This window comes from Annulohypoxylon maeteangense, assembly GCF_022496945.1.
Source record: "Annulohypoxylon maeteangense strain CBS 123835 unplaced genomic scaffold GGS22scaffold_14, whole genome shotgun sequence".
NCBI classification, from domain to species: domain Eukaryota; kingdom Fungi; phylum Ascomycota; class Sordariomycetes; order Xylariales; family Hypoxylaceae; genus Annulohypoxylon; species Annulohypoxylon maeteangense.
Window position 1 is genome coordinate 393,038 of NW_025953261.1, and position 23,815 is coordinate 416,852.

At 47.1% G+C, this 23,815-nt stretch overlaps 7 protein-coding genes and 1 non-coding gene across 8 annotated transcripts; 4 read left to right on the forward strand and 4 right to left on the reverse strand.

Moving 5' to 3' along the window:
- Window positions 1-198: 198 nt before the first annotated feature.
- GGS22DRAFT_168762 (uncharacterized protein) lies at window positions 199-2,807 on the reverse strand. Its single transcript, XM_047962218.1, has 2 exons — window positions 2,163-2,807; window positions 199-2,109 (listed from the first exon to the last, which is right to left on the reverse strand). Exons 1-2 carry the CDS (start codon window positions 2,615-2,617, stop codon window positions 816-818), a joined length of 1,749 nt encoding a protein of 582 aa, XP_047816626.1. The 5' UTR covers window positions 2,618-2,807; the 3' UTR covers window positions 199-815.
- Window positions 2,808-3,359: 552 nt separating this feature from the next.
- GGS22DRAFT_t105 lies at window positions 3,360-3,465 on the reverse strand. The gene has a single exon. It is a non-coding gene; the product is annotated as a tRNA-Arg (tRNA).
- A 262-nt stretch (window positions 3,466-3,727) lies between these two features.
- On the reverse strand, window positions 3,728-4,910 carry GGS22DRAFT_168763 (uncharacterized protein). The gene is made up of 2 exons (XM_047962219.1): window positions 4,579-4,910; window positions 3,728-4,520 (listed from the first exon to the last, which is right to left on the reverse strand). The coding sequence occupies exons 1-2, from the start codon at window positions 4,854-4,856 to the stop codon at window positions 4,028-4,030; spliced, it is 771 nt and encodes a 256-aa protein (XP_047816627.1). The 5' UTR covers window positions 4,857-4,910; the 3' UTR covers window positions 3,728-4,027.
- A 133-nt stretch (window positions 4,911-5,043) lies between these two features.
- GGS22DRAFT_168765 (DUF1774-domain-containing protein) lies at window positions 5,044-6,816 on the reverse strand. Its single transcript, XM_047962220.1, has 5 exons — window positions 6,366-6,816; window positions 6,260-6,315; window positions 5,994-6,154; window positions 5,530-5,932; window positions 5,044-5,473 (listed from the first exon to the last, which is right to left on the reverse strand). The coding sequence occupies exons 1-5, from the start codon at window positions 6,382-6,384 to the stop codon at window positions 5,246-5,248; spliced, it is 867 nt and encodes a 288-aa protein (XP_047816628.1). The 5' UTR covers window positions 6,385-6,816; the 3' UTR covers window positions 5,044-5,245.
- Window positions 6,817-10,245: 3,429 nt separating this feature from the next.
- On the forward strand, window positions 10,246-10,964 carry GGS22DRAFT_190774 (cysteine dioxygenase type I; the record flags this gene model as incomplete). The annotated part of the gene is made up of 3 exons (XM_047965023.1): window positions 10,246-10,458; window positions 10,540-10,789; window positions 10,846-10,964. The coding sequence occupies 3 exons, from the start codon at window positions 10,246-10,248 to the stop codon at window positions 10,962-10,964; spliced, it is 582 nt and encodes a 193-aa protein (XP_047816629.1).
- A 989-nt stretch (window positions 10,965-11,953) lies between these two features.
- On the forward strand, window positions 11,954-16,115 carry GGS22DRAFT_168776 (SNF2 family N-terminal domain-containing protein). The gene is made up of 6 exons (XM_047962221.1): window positions 11,954-13,352; window positions 13,404-13,963; window positions 14,037-14,333; window positions 14,390-14,500; window positions 14,582-15,216; window positions 15,283-16,115. The coding sequence occupies exons 1-6, from the start codon at window positions 12,429-12,431 to the stop codon at window positions 15,504-15,506; spliced, it is 2,751 nt and encodes a 916-aa protein (XP_047816630.1). The 5' UTR covers window positions 11,954-12,428; the 3' UTR covers window positions 15,507-16,115.
- Window positions 16,116-17,688: 1,573 nt separating this feature from the next.
- On the forward strand, window positions 17,689-18,320 carry GGS22DRAFT_190776 (carbohydrate-binding module family 50 protein; the record flags this gene model as incomplete). Its single annotated transcript, XM_047965024.1, has 3 exons — window positions 17,689-17,800; window positions 17,872-17,956; window positions 18,038-18,320. The coding sequence occupies 3 exons, from the start codon at window positions 17,689-17,691 to the stop codon at window positions 18,318-18,320; spliced, it is 480 nt and encodes a 159-aa protein (XP_047816631.1).
- A 2,405-nt stretch (window positions 18,321-20,725) lies between these two features.
- On the forward strand, window positions 20,726-21,990 carry GGS22DRAFT_40972 (membrane-associated, eicosanoid/glutathione metabolism protein). The gene is made up of 2 exons (XM_047967014.1): window positions 20,726-21,220; window positions 21,280-21,990. The coding sequence occupies exons 1-2, from the start codon at window positions 21,193-21,195 to the stop codon at window positions 21,774-21,776; spliced, it is 525 nt and encodes a 174-aa protein (XP_047816632.1). The 5' UTR covers window positions 20,726-21,192; the 3' UTR covers window positions 21,777-21,990.
- Window positions 21,991-23,815: the final 1,825 nt, after the last annotated feature.

Sequence of the window (23,815 nt, forward strand, 5' to 3'; positions counted from 1 at the left end):
CATACCAGGTAGGTATGAATGAATGAAAGAAATATGAGTGAAATCTTTAAGGCTTGTTAAGCGCGGTTTGGTTTTAGTTGACTTGACATTTCGAAAGGGGCTACGTAGACGTACTAGACTTTCTAACAATGTGTATAAGGGATTTCACACAGATCGTAGTACCATCCTTCATACCTCTACTAAAAACACATCATATCACCCTCTCAACAAGAAAACATCAAATATTAATCTCATTGACTTCTTAGACTTACTACACACCTAAGTCGCAGTTCAGCATAACTTAAGGCCCTCGAGTAGCTCGCATCATTACACTAACATCTCAGCCCAAATCGAAGCAAGAGACCTACTCACTAGGTAGAGGGCAAACCAAGCCCAACCAAATCAAATCACCAGCAGCAGCACACCAAATCTCATCACCCCTATCTTTGTCTTAAGCTTCTTCGTCTCTCCTTCCCCTTCTCCATCTCCAACTCCCTTTCCATCTGTCTTTTTTTCTCTTTCGCTTTCTTGATTTCTTTCTCCCTGGACTTCATGGACCTTAGGCTCTGTACCCGACTTGGCAAGGGCTTTTCAAGTTCAGGCTCAGGTTCCGCTTCCGGTTCAGGTTCGGGCTCCGGCTCCGGCTCCGGCTCCAGCTCAGGCTCAGGCTCGGGACCTAATTCAGGCTCAATCTCACCCCCACTCTCCACATCTCCACCCCCATCCTCACCCATATCCTCATCTTTATCATTATCCTTAACAGAAACACCATCCCCAGTCCCAACACCAACGCCCCCCAAGGAAGATCCTCTCGCAGCCCCAGACCGTGACGGAACCTAGTCGTCCTGCACGAGCTCCTTGATTTCCTCCCTAGCGGGCGCGATCCCGGCCGTCGTCTCCGCCTTAGCGTCTCTACCGCCGGTACGGTCGATCACGCGTGCCCCATCGCGCATCCAGCAGTCGATCTCGTCGACGATATCCGCCACCACGTCTTCCACGATCTGCTCGTCATACCGCTCTGCTACGGGACGGACCTTGTCCTTATTGTTAATGGTTTTGGAGGCCGTGGCGACCTTGACAGTGTCAACGTCGACCATTTCCACGTCACCGTCGCCGTCGGGGTCTAGGGGATCGAGGCTAGAGTCGAGGTACTCCGGGGGAGGGTACCAGAAGTTCGGGCCGAAATTGACTTCGGCGGCGCCGCCTCGGAACACGCTGATCGCGGGGTAGTATCCGGCCATGCCGTCGTCCATGCCTTCTCTTGCGCCTACTTGGATCTGCGGCTTCGAAGCTGGTGGAAGGAAGGCGAGTAAATCCGTAAAGGGTGTTCCCATCAGCACGCCGTTCTTGTATATTTTAATGCAGGACTTAGGTAAGGTGCGTAGAGCTGGAACCTGGTGGTTGGGGTTCGGACGATCGGCGGGCCTACTACCTATCGTACCCGAAGGACCCGCCGGTGAAGGGTTCATAAGATCCTCTAGCTCCTTACTCGTGTGGTAGTCGATTTTCTCGAGGTAGATATGCTGCTTGAAGCGAATCGGTATCCTATCCCGAACGATATTGGCAGCTTCTGTAGTCGGTTCTTCATCGTCTAGCGAGTCCACGGCCGGATTATATTGTCCCAGGACAACCTTTCTGTGTAATTGCTCCGACGGTAGTTGGATCTCAAGTCCAACTACGTCACCTTCCTTGATCTCTTCGCCGGGGGGGAAGAAGTCCTTAGGTCGCGACATGTGTACCTTCTGGCCCTGCACATCTCGAATTCCGTAGCTGTACGCATCGTAACCAACTGGCGCGTCCAACGAAGCCTCTCGTCTCGCAAATCCTAAACGTACGTGACCGTGCGACTCGACACTTCCATCTGGGTTGCTCTTCGTAGTACCTCGAGTAATCTTGCACTCCCAATACCATCGGCCTTGGCGAATGGCAACATTGGCTCTTGCCGTTCTAAAACCCTTATCTGTCGTTATGTGTCGACCTAATTGGTCCATGTAGACATGTGTGGCGGCATCTTCGAAGCTGATATGAGCACCGTAGGGTTCGGGTTCGGTTTGTCGATAGTAAAAGGAGGATGGGAAGGCAGGGTCGGCTATGCAGTGTAAGTAGTGATAACTCTTCTTGTTGTAGACGCTAGACAGATGTCAGTAAAAGGCCGCGATCGAAGTGTCGTGAAGGCGACTCACTGTTCTGATGTTTCGTAGAATTGGATGGTAGTTCCGTCGGGGGCGGTGACTTCGTGATGGGGAGTAAATACGGGACCTCGAGCTGTTTCGAAATCCGAAGGCTTCGGGGGTGCTAGCTTATAACGTAGAGGCGAAGACTCGTTCGGAGGTAACTGAAGCTCCTTGATCTTGGGATCGGGTGTCGCTCTGGAGCTCTCCGCTCCAGCTCCAGCTTTCGATTCTCGTTTTTTTAAAGTATCCTTTTTACCTCTTCCAGGTTTCTCGCGCGCCATGACCGCTACGTCGTCATGCGACTGAGATTTACTAGGCTTTACATCTGGGTTTGGGTTGAGAGGTGAAGAAACTGGAGGCGCGTGGTCGTCTTCGAGAGGTCGTTTCTGGGGAACGGATACAGGGAGAATAGGTACTGGAACTGGGGTGATTTGGCGTTTCGGTAGATCCACATCAGTGGCCATGGTGATTTATTAGGTAACTAGGTAGTTATGAATAAAGAAAATATAAATAGTAATTTAGATGAGTCAATTGGTTCGTTACCTTCCTAGGTACGCTAAATTTTCGATAGTAAATTTTTACATGCGACAGCGTCGAGAAATGGTGATAGTTGGGAAAATGGCAATTGGAGCTGTTGGAGTTCGTGGTTTGTTTTATTTACGCCGTACGTACAGTGGAAAATCGCTAAACAACCTTGCTGAGGCTCTGTAATCTAGTTGATTTTAAGGTTAGGAAGATCTGATAATTCCGATCCTACCTTAGCGTTCTAATGTACCTTCCAGGTACCGAATCGTGGAATGGGGACTTGGTTTCCGGCGATATTCTAGGCTGTGCGACGATGTGAGGAAAGAGCAAGAACGATATTAAGCAAGAACCTCATTCATATCCATGAAGCACTTTGAACTGCACAATTCTATACCACTACAACTTTTTGAGAATATCGTTTAAGATGGGACGGAAGGTTTTTAGATACATGTAATACGGTACGCCAATATTGCAAAACATATATAAATAAAATACAATGCAGGTAGATAGTCGCGAAAGTGATTTCATCTGAATGTTAACCAGTAAAAAATGACTGATCTTGTTGTTTTAAGAAAATGCATCTTCCGATCACAATTAAAATGTTATTATTCACTAAAGAAATGACTCGAACACCAAAAAGTCTCAATTGGAAACAAATCGTGAAGAACAAGCAAAAAGGAGCGACCACCACGGGACTCGAACCCGCAACCTCAGTCTATCACTACCTATTATAAGGGATAAACCCATATAGTAGGAGGACCGCGCGCTACCATTGCGCCAAGCAGTCTGACGCACCACAAACAGCCATTCAAGTCTGGATGATGAATTTTTGTGGTGCTATTCGGCGTTATATCGAAAGGAATTAGCGCTTAGCGCCTGAAAACTGTGCGGGGCAATGTGTCTTGGTAGACATTTTAGTTGGAATTGGACTTGAGAAACAACAAAGAAACAGCGAAGAAGCTCTGGATTTGTTGCGTTATCAAAGTTTGTAATTGGTCCGAGTGGCGTCACATGCCGGATGCTGCATAGGAAAGTACTTAGCGTTGGAGTAAAGGAGCGGGAAAAAGATGTTAACTATTTGTGTCTTGCATTTCTTACATATGTATGAATGCATAAAGGCCATATCCATCAAGCCTGGGGTTTAAGTGCCGTATATAACCAGTGTCTTTGTATTTACAGTTCTCAGCCCCCATTACTGATAGCAACCCCGTGATTTTGAGGTGAAAATACCGAATTTTTCATTTATCCCCTAGTTTCAATATCTTCCCCAACCTGCCCGGAATGCAGTACCAGACCTAAGTTCCCATTGTCTGAGGCCCCCCTTGTACATATCCAGAAGATAAACCAGCCTATATACCGGATACAGAGGGATCTTGGATTTTGGCTTGATCCGCTTCAGTTTGACTTTTATCTGGCTCTTCGCTCTTCAAGCGTTTTGGTTCTGTTAAATCCACCACACATGAAGCTATGGCGTAGTCTCCGTCGTGGCTAATACTAATGCGCACATATTGATCTTCGTAGACGCCCTTGCCGAGAATGATGGCGATTGGCGGTCCCCAGTTGGTGTATATAGGTTTGAATCCTAGCAATAATGATGTATCCTTTTCATTTTTAGGAGAGTCAACAGATTCAGAAGATTCAGGAGATTCGGGAATCTCAGGGGTCTCAGGAGTTTCGGGAGTTTCCTCCAAGTCCAAAGGTTCCTCTGGGGTAAGCTCCGGATTGGGACGCTTTCCAGCGTTTTTGCCATGAATCAGCTCTGGCTCGTACTTGATCTCGATATCAAGGAAATTTATCCTGCGGACGGTGTAGGCCTTTTTAACTGCTTCCTTCGCTGCCCATCTAACATAAGAGGTAAGTTATCTCGTTCGAGCCAGTTCTTGTGGGTCATTGCACCAACCTGCCAGCCATGTACTGGGCCGCCTTTTCCAATGCTTTGATAGTTGACTGAGACGATCTACCATATTCTGCTTTATACTTCAACGGGTTCCTTAATGTATGTCGCTTGTGAGAGACGGCGCTAAGAATCGATTTGCCCCTCTCGAGATTCATTTCCTCTTCGGTAAGAATGCGACGAACAAATTTAGATCCACTCTCATTCATCAGGATCGCGAGGATTCTAGATATTTGGCAAATATCTGTGCCAACGCTCAGAGTTGGGACTTTAGGAAGTCCCATGATGAAGAAAAAGAATTTGGTATTCGACGTCCAGATTGTAAATAATACTTGAATATTGTTTTTTTAACGTTCAATTTTTTAAGTGGGTAATGATGTTCGGTGCTGTAGGTATCCACCATATTCTTATCGTTATCACCCCACATTGAATTTGCTGTGTAACGACATATGTACTTCGTATTTAGGTATATTTCGACATTTCAATATTTCGATATTCAATTCAAATTCTTCACTATTTTTTTCGCCTATCAGCCCATTAACGCCATTCTGCCAACCAAACTACATAATGCATCTCAAATTACTTGATATCCATGAATCACACTCCCAAAATTTCTTTCAACTTCCACAATTAATGAGTAGCAAGAGCTACTATCATCTCCCCATATCATCCCCTAATTCTCACCAAGAAGCGGAGCTCGTTCGGTATCACCCCCGCGAGCTCTCGCGAACTTGATATCTCTACCGGTTGCCGCAGGCACAGCAATAACGAGAGTAGCAATGAATAGAACGGCCATAATGACGAAAGCGAATATCCATTGAAACGCAATAACCTGTCGTAAGAATTGGGATACTCCAATCGCCGCCGAGAGGACGCTAAGGTTAAACCCCATGGTATAGTCCTATAAACGTTAGGTCTGTGTATAAGTGTATACATAACGACAATGTTTCTGCTTGCCTTGTAAACGACGATGAAAAACATTCCGTAGACCAAGATCGACCAGATGAAAATGTTGCCGAATATGCGGGCAACCAGCGTGTCGGGATGAGGCACCATAATAGCCCCGTTCCAATATATCGCAACAAAAGTCCATGCCAGTGGTCCTGATACGACAGGTGTATGGATGAAACGAGCATAGCCTGGGTGGCGGAAGTATAGCGAACTCAGGTTGAAGAAATTGAGAATGATGAATAGCTCCGCCCAGCCGAAATAGGAGCGTACGAATAACATTACGAAAGCGAAGTGGAACAGATTGTTGACGATGAAGTGGCTGCCCACCGAACATGCTGCGTTCACGTGTTCCACGGTTCCAGAGAATAGATGAGCGATATATCCTCCTTGGAGAACGAAGAGGACGATCCTGATTGGCAGCAATTGTTAGACAGGTACCTCACGATACAATGTGGTCGGTTCCATCTTACCAATAGATGCTGGCGATGATAGAATTTAGCCGAAATGCTGTGTGGAACTTATCATTTTGGTGCCATATCTTATGACGAGGCCAGGCACCATCGTGAGGCTTCTCGAAGGTATAGTAGATCGAGACAATGATAGACAGCAACCAAGTGACTATCGTTAATATCTTGTCTGTTATATGTTAATATTACATTCACAGGATCCAAGCTGAGGAAATGGTCCACACACTATCACATCGTCAGCTACTTTCGTTGAACAGGGAAACTATCACATACCAAGTAATAACAGTGTTCTTGCTATGAGAATCGCGCTTGGCGAATGGGTTTACTATTCCGTGTATTAGCGCCAGCTCCCTCATTTCCGTATCTCGAACATACGATGGTGAAGTCGTTCCATTGTTGCTACAATTCGTATGCGTGAGACCTCTCAAATATGAGCTTCTGGATTTATATCCGAACAACCTGGAACCTTCTTTACTAAACTCCCGAAATTGTTTCTTGAGATCTAAACACAATACGACACAAATCGTAAAAAAAGAGAAACAAGATCAGAAATAAACAGGGGACCCAGTTGAGTTTTAAACATTCGACCGATCAATACACAGAATGAACACTGGACTTCTGACCATCCAACCAAGGCCTGGGCCTAGAGCTCTTAGGGAGTTCAATGACGATGGTGGGGTCTCCTTTGTAATGCACGAATGTGCGGGGGAGGCTTTCGTGGGACGATAGTGAGTCGGTGACGTTTGAGAGGTACCGGTACCTGAGGCGAGGAATGCTAAAGGGCAACTTGTTTGGCAGGACCGGCTCCTAGCTACTCATACGTACACATACAAACAGCCATACATGCAGATAGAAGCTCTGACTCCGGCTCTCACCGAGAATATGGCTGTAGCACCGAATCAGGATTTACCTGCACTGCGAGCATGAAACGCGGGGAGATGAACCTATGAACGCCGTTCCTGGCACACTGCATTGTTACACTACTGACGAATCATCTCTTTAAAGGAGTCATAGAATTGGCTGCGTCGTTGGAAGGATGCTTGGTGCGAGTTTAGGTTTCGTACGAGATTGGTTCGTTACCAGTTTGCCTTAGGTAAGTGCATATAATTGCATGTAGACACTTCCAGCACCGTAGTAGCAGTAATTTGCCTGTTAAGTGTCAGGGATGCGCGTAACCTTGACAGTCGGAGAGAATTGGGGAATGAGCGAACGCGAGAGGAAAAGTCTATGACGCGGTGTGGCTACACGCACGGATTACGAGATCTCGACGTAATGCCGCGTCTGACCGGACCCGGACGGCTGTTAGCTCGCTGGACGATCGAGATTAGGTCCGTCACGGGGCTTAGGAGACCCATATTTAGCCATGTCGGGGGTGGATAGGTCCTGTAAGTCTTAGGCTAGGGACGTAGGGAGGATTGAGCTTTTGATTTGTCTTTAAATGTGATTTCTTGATTGGGTAGGTATTTATCTATGGTATTTAGGATACACTTTTTTTTATTATCATTATCTGCCGACTTGGGAGTGGTATGGAAAAATAGGTTGGACAACGAACAGTGGTAAGTTACGGCAAGTTCCTCAATAAGGGGAGTTTGTGGTCCGGTTTGTATGTCTACATCTGCGACATATGAATGGCGTGGGAAATTTGATCCTGCATGTACGACGCGGGCAGGCAACTCTTTAAAAGGAGGGCTGAGAGATCTCTAATTTGTAGAATTTCTCTAAGTTGCGGGGTGAGGCAAATCGGATGCTGCATTGAGTCAAGCTGTCGTCGTCATCAAATCCCGCCCGTGTTTTTATATTTCTAATTGACGATATTAATAGATCTAGTCTTATTCGTGAAGAGTAGTTCTACCCTACCATAATTTCCGAGCATCTACATATATCTTCCGGTTATCTCGGATCTCGTGTGGCGTTAACGCCAATGTCTCGGAGAACAGGCTGTCTAGGTGCACTTTCCCACTATTACTGAGACATCCACGGATGGGTTCCTCCACAGATCACCTCGAGATGAATCTGTAAGGTATCGAGACAATTGCACACATTTCCTCCTATTCGCGTAGACTTTTCGGTCTATATATTCTTCCGATCTTACCCATACCGGATCTAAGATAAACTTGCACATCCTCCAATCCAGAACACAGTGCAGTTCCGTGACGAGCCACTTGATAGCTAAAAGATACCTGCTGTAAATTTAGGCGCTGTTAGAATTGTAGTCTCACGACCGCTCCGGGACCCGAGCCCTATACTCCGCGGAATCCGGCCGAATTTCTAGTCGATAAATGACTACGGTACCGATCTTTATATAATGGTTACCCGAGTCTATTCTAGGTCCGGCATTGACCCGGATAATGTGTCGGCGTATTTAACTAGATCTACGACCTTAGCCATCCAGTATGATAGATCGGTAATTAATTCCACTACGGTTCACACAGGCAGATAGGTTGGAGATTTGAAGGGCGTATGTTCTTGTTAGCAACCATGGATTTCCACACGGTAGCTATCATAGACTCGTTGGAGATTCGTCTTCGATCTGTGAGTTAATTCATGGCATGATAAAGATCGAATTGGGATTGTACTTCATTAGGAGCCAAATTACTACGATAGAGAGCTCGAGCTCAAGCTCGAGCAGTAACTTCGCAATCCTACTGACACTGAGCGTCGGCAGACTCCGCCACGTTTCCTTCGGTAAGCGGGGGGTATCGTACTGTTCAGCTTACTCCGGTCCGGTGCCGGGTATGGTACCATCCCGCCATCCCCGGTATAATGGCACGAGGCAATCGACGTGACCCTCAATGCCGAAGATATGGTACACTAATGTTAATACAAATGCCCCGTACTATGCACGATGTGATAAAGCAGCAAGCTTATCTTGTATGCTAGGTATATATTTTCTAGGCACGCCTAGAAAATACGGATCGTAGGCCATATTGCAAAAGAGGAGAGATCCTAAACACGAAGGATACCTACGCAGTATTCTGTAAGCATCCATATTGGATTGCTCAACCCACTGTTCGAGTGGAGATAGTTACCTTGATTGTCAATGTCTGCAGTGTCAGAGGACACATATGCGCCTCGGGGAATGTTACTGAACCAATTGATCGTCGGTGAGAGTGCCAAGAAGACGTAGCATGAACTACCCAGTACTAAAGTGCCGATTGAATCTTTGGTCAGTGAACAAGCCAGAGCGGTACCGGCTAGCCCAGGATTTGAGCAGATATTTCGATTTTGTTTTGCATGTCCTAACACTATGAAGTGTATTGATATTATGGTCGCCTAAATTGTAATTGCTTTCCACGTCCCTAGAGACTTTGCAGACAGGTCACTAGGACTAGCATATGCAATGGCTGATCTCCAAAGTCTGATCTCGTCAGGTGTTCTCTCGGTTTTGTGAATTGGAACGAACAACGACCGGCGCAAGAAACGGGGCATTAGATAAGCCTTAATCAGGGGGTATCGCGGCGGTATCTAACCCTAGTGGGGTTGAGGCGACAGGTCACTCGGTCTTATCGGCTAAACCCGGATTTCCAGTACCCCTTTCTCATGTTCGGAAACCAGACGGTACAAATCACTATCTCACCAATTGTTAAAACAATCATGGAAATCGACTCAAAAAGAGCTTTGTCATTTGTACCTAATTCCTCGTCATAAGACTTGTTGTTGTCTTTGCCAAAATTTTCTAGAAAACATCTTTCCAAATTTAGTCCGTGCGACTAGCCCAGAACATGGCTAGAATAAAGAATTAAAAAAACAGGCCACGATTACGTACCAGTGTCCCTCATGGTACCGGTCCTAACCAATCAAAAAGCGTTGCGTTAGTTATCGGCGACTCTGTCCTTCCAATTTTTCCAACGATCGTAATGATAAGGGGAAAATGGAAACTGCAGGTGATTCCTTTCCCCGACACGCCCGGTAATCGGCAGTGCAACAACCTAGCATGATTACCAAGGTAGGAAAGGTATGGAAGGTAGGGACGTTGAGCAGATTGAGGTGTTCGTCCAGGTGTGCAGAGAAAAGCGGAGTTTGTCACAAAGGTTGCAAAACATGACAGACCAATGCTGACACCGCTTCTCCATTCCCATATCCTATATATTCTCCAATTGATGATAGACCTCAACCGAGAACACTCTAGGCCATCACACCATCACACCATCCAAGTTCACTCTCTATATCCAATACCATTAGATATCGAACATATTTAGCAAACCTAAAGCTGATCTTCATCAAACCATAAAAATCCAAATACAAATCCATCAAGATGAACCGCTTCGAACAACTTGTGAAGGACATCAAGGATGTATTGGGACCGTCGTCGGGGTTGACCTCGGATGATATCGACGTAGAAGACTTAACCCATATCATGGAACGATATATCTCCGATAAGAAGGAGTGGTCCATGTATGCGATGGAAGACGGCAGTCTGGGATACACCCGAAATCTCGTCGACGAGGGTAACGGAAAAGCGAACTTGGTAAGCCATGACCTTCTCGTCTTTGATCGATTTGTTTGAACAAAAAAAAGAACAAAATACTGATCCAGTCCACCAATATAGCTCGTGCTAGTCTGGACACCCGGAAAGGGCAGCGCTATCCACGACCACGGCAATGCTCATTGCGTAATGAAGATCCTTCGCGGCGACCTCACCGAGACTCGATACGAACATCCCAACGGCGATACAGAGAAGCCAATGGAAGTAAAATCGGAACATGTCCACAAGGAGAATGCTGTCGCCTACATGGCAGACGAGCTTGGACTTCATCAAGTGTCCAACCGAGGTAGCGACTTCGCTGTCTCCCTACATCGTAGGTCCCTCATCTCAAGCGTATATCATCTCGTACCACTTGGCTAACGTCGATAGTATACACTCCTCCCAACGTAGCAAAGAACGGGTGCTACATCTTCAACCCCAAGACGGGTAAGAGCACACACGTGAAATGTGGTCTTTACTCGTCGCATGGCGAACGAGTGCAGGCCTAGGCGACTTGTAAGCTATGATGAGACCATGAAGGAATTTGTATGTACGGAGTTTGGGGTATTTCTCAGCGAGACGGTATGATGACTTTGTAATATATGGCGAGGGAACATGGAAGCTCCCGACCCCCTTTCCATCTTATTAGTAATCATTTATGTTGAAGTCCACGGTACTAGGTATGGCCTAAAAGCTTAGGAGGCAGAAACATGACTTCATGTAAGCGTCGATGAAGCGGGTCGTCCATAGGAAGGCAGGATAGCTCGTTTTCGGTAGATATGAATAATGAGAATGAATCCAACTTGCAAATTCGTATTTCTATGAATCTGAGTGACAAGATGAGGTGAAGTTGGGAAAAGGAAGAGAAGTCGTGCTGTTGCGGCTCGTTTCGCAATATTAGCATTGCTCTGTCTCTTTGATTTGGCCTAGCTCGGATTGCACCATCGCAGTGTTGTCCCATTCGTCGGGTCTTGATGGTGAAATCGGCCTGTAGCCGTACAGTTTAGGCACTGTACTTCCACTGTACAAACACCTGTAAGACGGCACCCAAGCAGCTTAAGGTGGACAAGGTACGTACCGTGTTGTAAGTACCTAGGTACACTAGTATTATCTTCAAGTGAAAATGTAGAATGAACATCTTATTTGGAATATGTATATTTAATTCAGGTTATCTCATATCTTAATACCTCACATACTAAAATTGAACATGATTCCGAGTTGAAACCCGGCGTAGTTGCAAGGTTCAAATATGGCACACTGAACTTATACAGTGCACAGGATTGAGAACGGCAACGAACAAGCGGCTAAGTTTCATTGCGAGATCCCGACAGCCGACACAGGTACCGCTGGTACCATGTACTATGTACTATGTACTATGTACCGTTACCTCGTTAGTCAGCCGAACCGAAATAGTTTAGGCGAAGGATGAGGTAACAAGTTTATAGTGCGACATCGAATCAATATAAAGATATTCTACTTAGGAATGACTCAATTTTCTAAAAACACCAAATATTTGGTACTCACCCATGGATGTTATATCGTGAATACTTCTTATCCAACCATTTACAGGAACCAGGGACAATACCTAGGTACCTAGGTACCTAGTATGCAGCAGGGTTGGCACGTGATTTCGAGGTGTTCGTCGTGTGCCAGACTTTAACAACTTTAGTAAACTTAATAAACTTAATTGAAAGCAAACGCGAACCGAACCCAAAAAACGCGTCGACTCCTAAAATCATACAGGTAGGTAAACTGATAAAGTGGTGAACTTTCGTCTTTCTACTTTCGTCTTTTTACTTGTCTCCTTCCACCTTTTTTTCTCTACAACAAAATATTTAATTTGAGACATCCACGATCCGAGGAGCTCAAATTAAATGTCAAATTCGTTGTAGACGCACCCTCCACTTTCATTCGAATCAATTAATCAACCATCAGAGACCGTTTGTCTTACTCGATCTAAATTGATATCCACCATGCCGCCAAAGCGTCATCCCGCGGCGCAACCTGCGGGAGAATCTCACTCCAAGGTTCCACGCTTCAACGAGACACCTTTTCATACCCCTTATATGGGATCGACTCTGTACAACAATATCCCGCAGCCTTTCAATTTTCAATCCCAACCTTTCAATTTTCAGTCTCAACCTTTCAATTTTCAATCCCAACCCCCTCCCTCGTCTCTAGGCCACGCTATTCGTCAACCGCCGAGAGAGTCGTGGGCTGTAGATGATGAAGATGTCCCCGAGCCCAACCGGGGTGCTGATATCTCTTCGTATGAGCTCTACGGAACTCTGGACAGCAAGATTGTAGGCATTCGATATTACCAAGGAGTCGTGAACGTCGGCGAGAAGGTTATCTGCCGTCGCGAACCCACCAACCCTCATGACCGTAATGCCATTCGCGTTGATAACGTCATGCGAACACAGATTGGTCACATTTCTAGAAGGGTAGCAGCAAAGATTGCGCCGTATGTCGACAGGGATGAGATCATCCTAGAAGGCGTCATCATGGGTGAGAAGGGCACCTGGGAATGTCCCGTTCGCTTGTACTTTTACGGTACTAGCGATGCTATGGCCCGTCTTCAGTTGGAGGAGAGGCTTAAAAATGATAAGCTCATCAAGGCTACCCAGCTTAAGCGGACTAGGAACCATGCGGAAGCTCAGAGGGATGCCGCTATGCGTCTACGAGCCAACGCTACTACCGTAGGCTTACCGGGCGATGAAGGTGGGCTGCAAGGAGATGTGCTCCAGGATCTATTGGTAGACAGTGAGGCTATCGAGTTCAGGGGCGACCTCAGTTCTATTGATGTATTCGCTCAGAGCGAAGATTCTTTGTCGAAGCTACCCAAAGCACTCCAACCCAGCGCCATCAAGTCCAAGCTACTACCTTACCAACTTCAAGTAAGACCCATCATATTCCCTCTAAAACCGACTTACTAACAACTATTGCAGGGACTAGCTTGGATGATCGCCAAGGAGAATCCACAACCTCCGGCCCTTGGATCAAAGAACGTTGTCCAACTTTGGAAGCGAACTGGACGTGGAAATTTCATTAATCTGGCCTCCAACCACATCACGCAGAACCCGCCGAAATTGGCATCGGGTGGTGTCCTTGCCGATGACATGGGCCTGGGAAAGACTCTACAGATCATTAGTCTGATAATGTCAAGTGTTAACGAGGGCCCAACTCTGATCGTTGCTCCCCTTGGTGTGATGAGCAACTGGGAGCAGCAGATCTGGCATCACGTCAAAGACGTTGACACCCCCACCATCTTCAAATACCACAAGCCCGGTTCCTACTCAGGTAGCGACTTGGAGAGATTCAACATTGTTGTTACTACCTACGACAAGGTGCGCAGCGATCAAGTCAAGAATGGTCCATTATTCTCTGTAAATTGGAGACGTATCATCCTGGACGAAGCACATGCTATCCGAAACTATTCGACCGCCAGGGCTAAAGCTGTGTTCGATTTAAAGGCTGAGTCCCGTTGGATGTTGAGCGGTACACCGATGTAAGTCTATGATAGTGCTTAACCCCAACCCCCTCGACTTGTACGAAGCAAAGCTAATACGGTACAACTTTAGCGTTAACTCACCCAAAGACTTCCTATCTGCGCTGAAGTTCCTTCAGATAACTGGGGGTATTGAAGAAGCTAGGTTCTTTCTTCAGCTGATAGATAAGCCTTTGTCTAACGGTCCGAGGGGTCAGGATGACAAGCACTACAAGTTTGCCACGAAGTTGTTCCAGTTGTTGACAACAGATCTGTGCCTTCGCCGTAGAAAGGACATGAAGTTCGTTGATCTGAAGTTGCCCCCCAAGACGGAATACCTGTATCGCATCAAGTTCCGACAAGATGAGAAGGACATGTATGGGTCTCTGCTGTGAGTATACGAAGTAGACAATCTCTAGGGAAAGCATACTGACGATGGCTTGTTAGTACTGAAACCACTGAAATGCTGGAGCAGTATCGGCACAGAAATGAGCGAGGAGGGGGAGCCGAGATTGGATTCACGAGCGTGCTGGAGAAGCTTCTGCGCCTTAGACAAATGTAAGTGATATGCGCACTACCATGGACGCATCGTTCAGGTTAGATAAGTCCACGTTACCGTAACTAACGACTAGTTTGCAGGTGTTGCCATTGGACCTTGTGCGGAGGTCAGGTAAAAGACATCTTGAGACCTCTCGAGGGGCAGAAAGTCGTCTCTTTCACTCGAGAGAATCTTAAGATTCTCCAACAGGCTCTCCTTGTTGCCAACAATGAAGGAGAAGAGTGCCCGATCTGTACTGATGCGATTAGTATGCACGACCCCATCATCACGGCGTGTAAACATCGGTTCGGTAGAGCCTGCATCCTGGAGGCGTTCAAGCATAACTCCAGATGCCCGATGTGCCGTCAGCGCCTAGCGCAGGACTCAATTGTCGGCCTCGAACCAGTGGACTTGGAGGACAAATTCGACGGAGATACGCGAAGCTCGAAGACGGAGGCGCTGGAGAAGATTCTAAACGCAAAGCTCAAGGACCCGAAGTCCAAAATTGTCGTCTTCTCGCAGTGGACCTCGTTCCTCAGTATCATCGCAAAGCTGTTGGATGAGAGCGGCCACAAGTACTGCCGCCTCGAGGGCTCAATGACCATCGCCAGACGCGATGAGTCGATCGAAGCATTGAACGATGACCCAGACACTCGAATCATGCTTGCTAGTTTGGCTGCGAGCGGCGTTGGTCTGAACTTGGTGGCTGCTGATACGGTCATCCTCGTGGATTCCTGTAAGTTGATTTCGCTTTCTATTGCCCTAAAGTTCTATTCGGGCTTTGATACTAATATCGATATAGGGTGGGCACCAGCCATAGAAGACCAAGCTATCGATCGCGTTCATCGACTCGGACAGACTCGCCCGACTACGGTCTGGAAGCTGGTGATGGACGGCACCATCGAAGAGCGCGTGCTTAGCATCCAAAGTAAGAAGCGAAGGTTTGCGAACCTAGCCCTGAATGACAAAGTGAGAGAGCAGAAGGAGACTAGTCATCTAGAGGACGTCATGCAATTGCTTTCCTAAGTCTGGGGTCGATGTCCTCGTCTGGGAGATTTGATTGGCCTGGATGGGTTATCTGAATGGATTTGCTGGCTAATCCAGATGAGATGGCGTATGGACATGGAATGGAAAATGAACGGGAATGAATGGGAAATGAATGGGGAATGAATGGGATACACAGGTGGTTGCTGCGAAGCATGCTTGCCGTCACTTCGGCTACTACGTACTAGGATCGGTGTCTTGCTATACCTCAGTGAGTTATGAATTGCAGTCCTTTTGCTGAAGGCTTTGGTGAATACCACGTGCATTAAGGGATCATATCCATCCCTTGTGATCCATTGTGAACTTCCTAGGACCTTTAGATGAGGCTGAACTACGCTTAGAATCAGCAAACTTCGTGAACTGGATTTCCCCCGCACGATGTCCTATCACGATTTTTTTTCGACTTCTTCATCTAGCGTCTTGGGATATGGACAATAGCAACGTAGCATAAGTGGAAATGATCACTTGCTCCATCCATCGCGTTGTTCGTCGAGCAGCTCTGGTGATATGAGTTGAATGCGGAGATGAATACGAGGTCGCCCGCATATCCCGAACCACGTCTTTCCTTCTACGTCATTCCATATAATAGTCCATAAGCTATAGAGGTAGAGAGGTGCTAGGTAGGTAGGCTCTTGGTATAACCCACCTAATTAACTATATCTGCGTAGCTGAGTAAGACGGGGGATTTATGTTCTCTTCTTACATATAATCTTTTTTGTGCTACTTATGCGCCATAGGTAGGAAGTTAGTTTCTGTGTGGGAAGGGCCAATTGGGTCGTGCCGTGGCTCGTAAGGACGCTTAGATGGTATAGGCCAATCAAAGGCTCACCGACTCACGCGTCGCATCGGTATTGGTAGATTTGTCGGCCGAACTGGGCGGGGAAACAAGCGTAGAACTTGGCAACTCGAGATCTAATTTTCGATTTTCTACGTATGGATGTATGTATCGCTACGGCGTAGCATCTCAGCTCTACCCTCGTCTTTAGCTAGCTAGCTAGCTGGAATGAAGCTATGAAGTGTGTATGTTGCAATTACCTAGCTAGGGCGGAAGAGTTGTTCCTATAGGCAGTCTTCATACGAGGTAGCTATAGAGCTATTTCTTACCGGAACAGGCCGAGTGGTCCAGGGTTAGGGTCGCATTGGCTCGGATCCGGGGATGGAGGCGATTTTAGCTGCTGCTGCCCTACGTATCTGCTTTTTCTACCCCAACTCCGTGTCCCAGACGCCATGTTTTCCCCTCTTTCTTCCTTCTTTCTACCCAATTAGTCCTACATCTACTTATGTAGAAACAGTAAGTCTCTTTTGGGTTCGAATAAGGCTGAAGTCGTCGTTTAGGCGGAGACAAGCCTTGAATTCTCTTTACTCATAGTTACCGCCGATTGCAACATCATGTTGCCATCGTTCGACTCTTCTCTTCAGCCCTGGAGCCGGGTATATGGTATATACGAACTATCAGAATAAGGCTTATCCGGTTTCGATCCTGTTTTCCCCTCTTACATTTACACATTACCTACTAGCACCTATAACCCTTACCCCATACAGGACATATCCTGTCATGATCCGATTGATGAGATGAGAACTCGAGATCCTAAGCTGCACCTCGCGAACTATGTCCGCCTCTAGCAATTGGCCGTTTCCAAAAGGCTCTCGGGAAAGGATCATTGCTAGGTCGTTCGCTCGCCACTTGTCGCCCTGGCATTGACGGCCTTCGACTGCCGAAGGGAGTCCGAGGCGGGTAACACAGAATAGGCAATAGGGCCTCGTGACGGAGAGGTGCGGCTTACATAGCGGTATGCCTTACCCATTACCAGAAATGTCTTATACTAGGAGGGGCTGTTACGATGTAGTATTGGTTACTTCAGGTAATACACGAGAAATCCATGAAGTCATGGGGAACACTCCAGTCCTGGATCTAGATCAGGTAGACTTGCCTAATGCTCGGATCTTCTACGCGAGTGCGGCCTAATCCGCTCCGTCGTCTCATCTCATGAGGTTTTTCTTGGGGATATCGTGGCTAAGGAGAGCTTGGCTTGGTGTATATAAGAGGCTTGAACCGTCACCTCATTACTATCACGGAAGGCATCATCACTCACAACAACGACATTCGTTCGAGGATAATCAATACCTACTTATATACATACGTATAATCATAATAATAATCAACATGCTCGCCATCACTACCATCATCGCCGCTCTGGCTCTTGCCGCCAACCAGGCTTTCGCCGCGCCGACTGAGATCTCTCAGCTAGTCGCGCGCCAGGGCTACGTCGCAAACTGTACGACCCCCCTACATCCTGCGCATCTCTATGATAAAAAAGAGAATCACTAACATATTCAATGCGAATAGGCAATAAAACCTACTCCGTAGTCTCGGGAGATACTTGCAACGCCATCATCGGCAAGCTAGGCAACACCTTCACGCTCGAGCAATTGTACGTCACCGCTCTTTAACCAGCCCCCCCTTCTCACAACAAGATAATATAAGAAAAAAACCAAAACTAACACCCAACCAGCTACTCCTGGAACCCCCAAGTCGCCAGCGACTGCCACAATCTCTACCCGGGCGAAACCGTGTGCGTCGGCCTCGCCCCCGCACAGCCCGCGTGTCCGGCGCCGACGCAGCCCGGTCTCGTGAGTAACTGCGTCGCGTGCTACAAGGTCGTCGAGGGAGACTACTGCTACGCTATTGCTCAGGCGAAGGGCATCACCGTGGCGAATTTCTTGCTCTGGAATCCGAGTGTTAATTCGGCTTGCACGAATTTGGTTATTGGGTATAATTATTGTGTTGGTGTTTAGGGGGTTGAGAGGAGGAAAGCGGAAAGGATGGGAGGAAAGGGGTGAGAGGGTGAAAGGGAAGGGGGGAGGGTGGGAAAAGGGGGGAGAGGGGACCTACTCTGAGATTCATCTTTGGATGTGAAGACGCCTGTTTAAGGGGTTGCTGGTATATACTATACGAGAGTAATCTTAAAGGCAAGTTGAAGAGGAACTGAAGTTCAAGACTTAAGGCTGTGATGTGAATGTGGGGGCTTTGAAATCATGAAATTTGCAGGGGCTTTACGACCCCTTTTTCATATCCCAATCTTGATATCGAAAGTACCTAGTTATGGTCTGCTTCACCTTTGTCGTCTAATTACCTATGTTCATGGTGTATCCTTAAATATGAACTGGTGTAGATAACTTGCAATAAAGTTTGCCTTGAAGGTTGCTCAAGCCATGTGACGTCCCCCTAGTCAGGGGCAACTTTATACGAGATGAATATGTATAGGTAACTATCAGAGGAAAGTAAATAGCCTTAACTCATCACTTTGGCATGGAGACTGATACTAGGCTCATCACCTAATGCACAGATAGATGACTTGATGTCTCTATATAAGGGCATGATGATCAAGGAGAAAGCGTGACCGATAACATCTCTAGCAGTGAGCCGAAAGCTATAAGATGGTATCCACCGCCTCCTATCATGAAGTTAAGAAAAGCGGTTATATCTTCATGAGTTTTGCAGATATATGGGCATGACGAACAGAGCAACAGAGCAACTTACCAGTCAAGTGATAAGTATCTCTAATTTCGCACTAAACTAAACTACTCCTTTCATGAAAGTTTGTATAGGTAACTACTCTATCTTAGTAACATCATTTAATAATGATGAGCATGTTAACATCCAGGTAGGACGTGTGAATATGTAGCTATCTAACCAACTACACGTCGGCTATGACGCATGTTGGCGTATAGGACATCTGGGGTACCCCCTTTAGGAGGGGGCAGAGCTAGAGTTCCGCATGACAAAAGAAAGGTTCATAACATCACTCAAGTAGGTACCTACGTAGTAACAGATACAAGTTCAGATATAATCTAGAACCTGATCTGATGATTAGGTGTCGAGGGAAATGAGTGTTAATAGTCATGAAAGACCCGATTGCGTGTGTATTGATGGTTTCAAAGGTTCGCGATTTCATAAAGACTGGTTTTCACATACCCCTATTCACCAAACAGAACTACTGAGAGACTGTTCTTCAACACTTCATGATTCACACTCACTAGCAGATAGAAGTTGATTTCAATGGTCGTATTGTAAGCGATATGGAAGTATTAACCAGCTACACTTAAATGAGACCACAGTGCAAACGACTGGGCTATTCTTATCATTTAGACTTTGTTATAATTTCCATGGAGATACCGCCATGCGCTAAGAAGTGCTGCAATTCTCAATATTCGGAGATAGATTGGCCGTGTTCATGTCGGCGGAGAAAAACAGTCAATCCATAGTCCGACACTCTTACACAAAAGCTTGAATGATCTATTCCGACATCTCGAAACCGAGATTAACTCATAAAACTGTAGTTTTGGATAAACGTCACCACTCTAGATTTCTTGGCTAGCTGAAACAATATAGACGCCATTGAAGGACTTTAATGAACAAGAGACATTTTCTATACTTAGATCATCGGACTTCACTGACTCGGTTGAATTACGCTTTTATTAACATGAATACATGATTTATTTCTATGATGGCATTGAAAACATGTCTGATGGTAATATCCTCATCACTCAAGGTGACTTCATTAGGCTACCGATTTACACCGAGGTGAAGTCATGACATAATCTCAGATTTAATAGGATGTATAAACCATGTCTCATCGTCTGCTGAATAATGGCTAACTCGACTCTCCATCCACGTTGACAAATTCTTACATGAGCCGTCATATTCATCGTATAAGAAGTCTCAAGACTCATGTAGGTACCAGGTAAGTACCCAGGGGTATGGTACCAATGACGTTATAATCTCAGCTAAGATATTCAAAACGAGGTGTTCTGCATCAATCTAGGTACATAACACTGCGCACCAATGAAATATGCCACGGGTTCAAGTCGAAAGCTTCGTAGAATCATGTACCGTTATCGACCAGGATGCGAAATTGCGCTTCTGAGTCATCCTCAGTAATCCCGGCTGAGAGTAAGGCGAACTTCTCCACGGTCATCCTACATATGTACGGCAAATTATAGTCAAGTACCGATAGCGAGCTCTAGCCAGGTACGGGATCCTTAAATCAGCGACATTAAGTAATCTGACCTGCCAATTTCGCCCAAGGCTGCCTCTTCAGGGTATAACCAGCGAGGCTCACGACATCCACCTCCACGAGAGATGGAGGTTGCCAAGCAACTATATCCGTATAACCTCATTTTTTAACGCGACTAGCGCCATCGTCGTGTTTAGCTCTTACCGTTACTCAAGAGGTCACGATGAAGTTGTGACCCGTTGATGCCGGTTAAGAGCGCCTATGACATGTGATACAAATTATTGCCTTTGTTATCCCCGAGTGAGATCGCATACATGTCAGCTCGAGCTCTGACGGATGGACTGGGAATAACATATTCTCCGATGCTGAAAAAAGGCTCACCACGTCGTGCGTCCGGCGAGGCTGTGTAGAAGATTGCGGAACGTTTAGATATACGATGAGACAATATCAAATCGTTTCACGAAGCAGCGTAATATCCTCTAACCTCAAAGATCGCCAAGCCAACATCAGAGTATCTCGAAGTCACTACTTCCAATACCTACCTACCTACCTAAACCAAAGCTCCAAAGTAGTCTTCCGTGAGATTTTCTCACCAACAACCCACCCACCAAACCACCTACCTACCTAGGCATCAACCAACATCCAAAACAATGCCATCGCAACCCAACCTCCCCCTCCGTAAGCCCCCTAGCCCATACGATGAGGTAATCACATCTCCCAACTAACGCCTCGCCCAGCCGTAACCGGTGCCTTCGCCCTGCCTTTCGCAGCATACTACATCGTGCTATCGATCCGCGTCGCAGTCCAGCGCATCAAGCACCGCGTCGCGATCGGGGACCGCATTCCCCCTTCTCCCTCTCCTCCCCCTATTCTATCTTCAGCTACCCCTTCAACCTCACCCCCACCCCCTTCCCCTCCACCCCCAAAACCAGCAGAAGAAATCCACACAACCTCCGACCCCCTGCACCTCTCAACCCGCGCGCACCAGAACTTCTCCGAATACATCCCCCTGGCCCTAACCCTGTCCACCATCGCCGAGCTCAACGGCGCCTCCCCGCGCCTTTTAAAGGGAATCCTGGCATCGCTGTTTGTGGCGCGCGTGCTGCATGTGGAGATGGGGGTTTTGAGGCCTGGGGCGTTGGGCTGGGGCAGGGTGGGGGGGTTTTATTGGACTTTGGGGGTTTTGGGGGGGTTGGGGGGCTTGGGGGGGGGGTGGTTAGGGGCTAGAGGTTAGGGGGAGTTGGGAGGGGGTTAGGAGGGAGGTTTAGGGGGGCGGGTTAGGGTGAGGGAGGTTAGGGATTAGGGGGGAGGTGGGTGGGTGAGGGAGATGATGGTGAGAGCGGGACGGGTGAGGAGGGAATGGTGGTGGTGAGAATAGGGGAAAAGCGGCAAGTATGACGAAAACATGAGAGGGGAACCGATTCGGGAAGCCGAGAGTGAGGAATTGGAGAATCGGGGTTGATGGTGTGGAAGAGGCTCAATTCCTTCCTGATAGACAAATATCTACTTACCACGCACTGTCCAAGTAGATTCTATTCTTAGCGAATAGGTACCTAAGCAAACAAGGTAAACGGGGAGAATATCCGCCGTGGAGATGATATTCTGTCGAGTAACACTTGACGAGGTGGTGAAGTCGTAAAATTGAAAAGCATACCACGGGATCACCCGCTTACGCTAAAGAAGAGGCGTTTCGCATTTATCGCTGGCGGAGGTCTAACGAACCTCCCCGTCGAAGGGACCGAAAAAAACAACCCAGACGTAGGTGGGTAGGTATCGCGAAGTAGACAGAGGCTCTGGAAGTACCTCATGTAGACGACCATTTCTATTTCGAACACGTAGAGAGATCAATGTAATCCACTCTCGAGTCTAACATCGCTATCTCCACGGAGGATCTTGGTTGTCTCGGACCTTAGCGCGGCGGGTCCCATCGGAAGATGCCACCGGTTTTCCTTTTCTTCTTCTCCACCGTCGTAGTGTTTAGTGATCGAGACGACATGGTCCAGGTCCGTACCACACTCCTATATCTGATAAGATGAAGGTGAGAAAGTCCAGGTACGCAAAGTTACCTCCATGCTTGTGAACTATCGAAACATGCTTCCTGTAAGGGGCGCGTCGACGATGTGGGTAGTAGGTAAGTAGGTTGGTTGGCTAGTGTGTGAGTATGAGGTTGCTTTATTTGCTTGGCTTAGTCAGGCTGTAAGGGCAACGGTTTACGTTAGAAAGGGCACGTTGTAGAGGGCACATTGGAGAGGGCACATTGGAAAAGGCACGTTATTTTTTTTCTTACTCGATCTCGACGAGATGACTTGCTTCACACCCATCTGCGTCTGCGTCTGCGACGTGTGACAAATCTATCGAATGGAAAAACTTTCGTGTCATGCAGGGTGAGATAATTTTCGACTTAATTTCGTGCTGGCAGCGTTTTTTAGGCGCGCTGATGTCACATGCAAGGCTAACAACGTGCGATGGGGCTTTTAGATCGTGAAGATTGCTGTTGTGTAGGTAGTAGTAGTGCCATACATACCATAGTAGACTATTAGTAGTTACATAGAGGATATTAATTGGACGTCGCTGTAAGATCTGCAGACGGGCTAGCAGTCGAAGCCATCGGCACTAACTGGGTCCGTAAAAAGTAATTGAGCTGGTGTCAAGCCATGCGGTGTGATTCGACGAAGGAGGCTGCATGCGCAAGACCGGTTCAAGCGAACGCCAGAGCCAGAGCCAGAACCAGAACCACAGGCGGACTAACTCGAGAAGGGTGCCCAAAATTTGTTGCAAGGCTTGCCTTTCGACCGAGATGCGATCGTGAGAAATTTGCAACCCCCCCATCTAGCCCGAAAGGTGAATAGGCAGATATGTAGGTAGGTAGATGTAGGTAGCATGTAATGTAGGTACAGCAAACGAACCACCCATAATCGTAAGAGGGGTCAATAGGATGGGACGGGATGGGATGGACGTACGATGATATCGTAATACGCGGTTGCAAAAATAAAACCTACATCAGAAAATGACCTGTAACTTAGTAACAAATTAAACAAATCGGCGTCCAGATCTCGTCATCTCGGGGTTCAAGTTACACGGTGCCGGCGACGGGTCCGCTACGGTAGGGAAGATGTATGGAGGTGTATGGAGATGTATGAAGATGTATTATGAAGATGTATGAAGATGGATGAAAATGGCTTAAGAGGGTCCTAAACGGGCAGCAGGAGAACCTTCCGGCAGTTGGATGCGAGACAGGCTGGAGAAGGTTGCGTTAAATATTCTGAAAGGGGA

Bases quoted from the DNA above. Each gene is read 5' to 3' on its own strand.
- GGS22DRAFT_168762 (XM_047962218.1), bottom strand. From the start codon at position 2,617: ATGGCCACTGATGTGGATCTACCGAAACGCCAAATCACCCCAGTTCCA. The intron at 2,110-2,162 runs GTGAGTCGCCTT...ACATCTGTCTAG, and splicing joins TTCTACGAAACATCAGAACA to CGTCTACAACAAGAAGAGTT.
- GGS22DRAFT_168763 (XM_047962219.1), bottom strand. From the start codon at position 4,856: ATGGGACTTCCTAAAGTCCCAACTCTGAGCGTTGGCACAGATATTTGC. The intron at 4,521-4,578 runs GTTGGTGCAATG...CTCTTATGTTAG, and splicing joins GCCCAGTACATGGCTGGCAG to ATGGGCAGCGAAGGAAGCAG.
- GGS22DRAFT_168765 (XM_047962220.1), bottom strand. The intron at 6,155-6,259 runs GTGATAGTTTCC...ATAACAGACAAG, and splicing joins ACACTGTTATTACTTGGTAT to ATATTAACGATAGTCACTTG. The intron at 5,933-5,993 runs GTAAGATGGAAC...GCTGCCAATCAG, and splicing joins ATCATCGCCAGCATCTATTG to GATCGTCCTCTTCGTTCTCC.
- GGS22DRAFT_168776 (XM_047962221.1), top strand. From the start codon at position 12,429: ATGCCGCCAAAGCGTCATCCCGCGGCGCAACCTGCGGGAGAATCTCAC. The intron at 13,964-14,036 runs GTAAGTCTATGA...GTACAACTTTAG, and splicing joins ATGTTGAGCGGTACACCGAT to CGTTAACTCACCCAAAGACT. The intron at 14,334-14,389 runs GTGAGTATACGA...ATGGCTTGTTAG, and splicing joins GACATGTATGGGTCTCTGCT to TACTGAAACCACTGAAATGC.
- GGS22DRAFT_40972 (XM_047967014.1), top strand. From the start codon at position 21,193: ATGCCATCGCAACCCAACCTCCCCCTCC. The intron at 21,221-21,279 runs GTAAGCCCCCTA...CGCCTCGCCCAG, and splicing joins GCAACCCAACCTCCCCCTCC to CCGTAACCGGTGCCTTCGCC.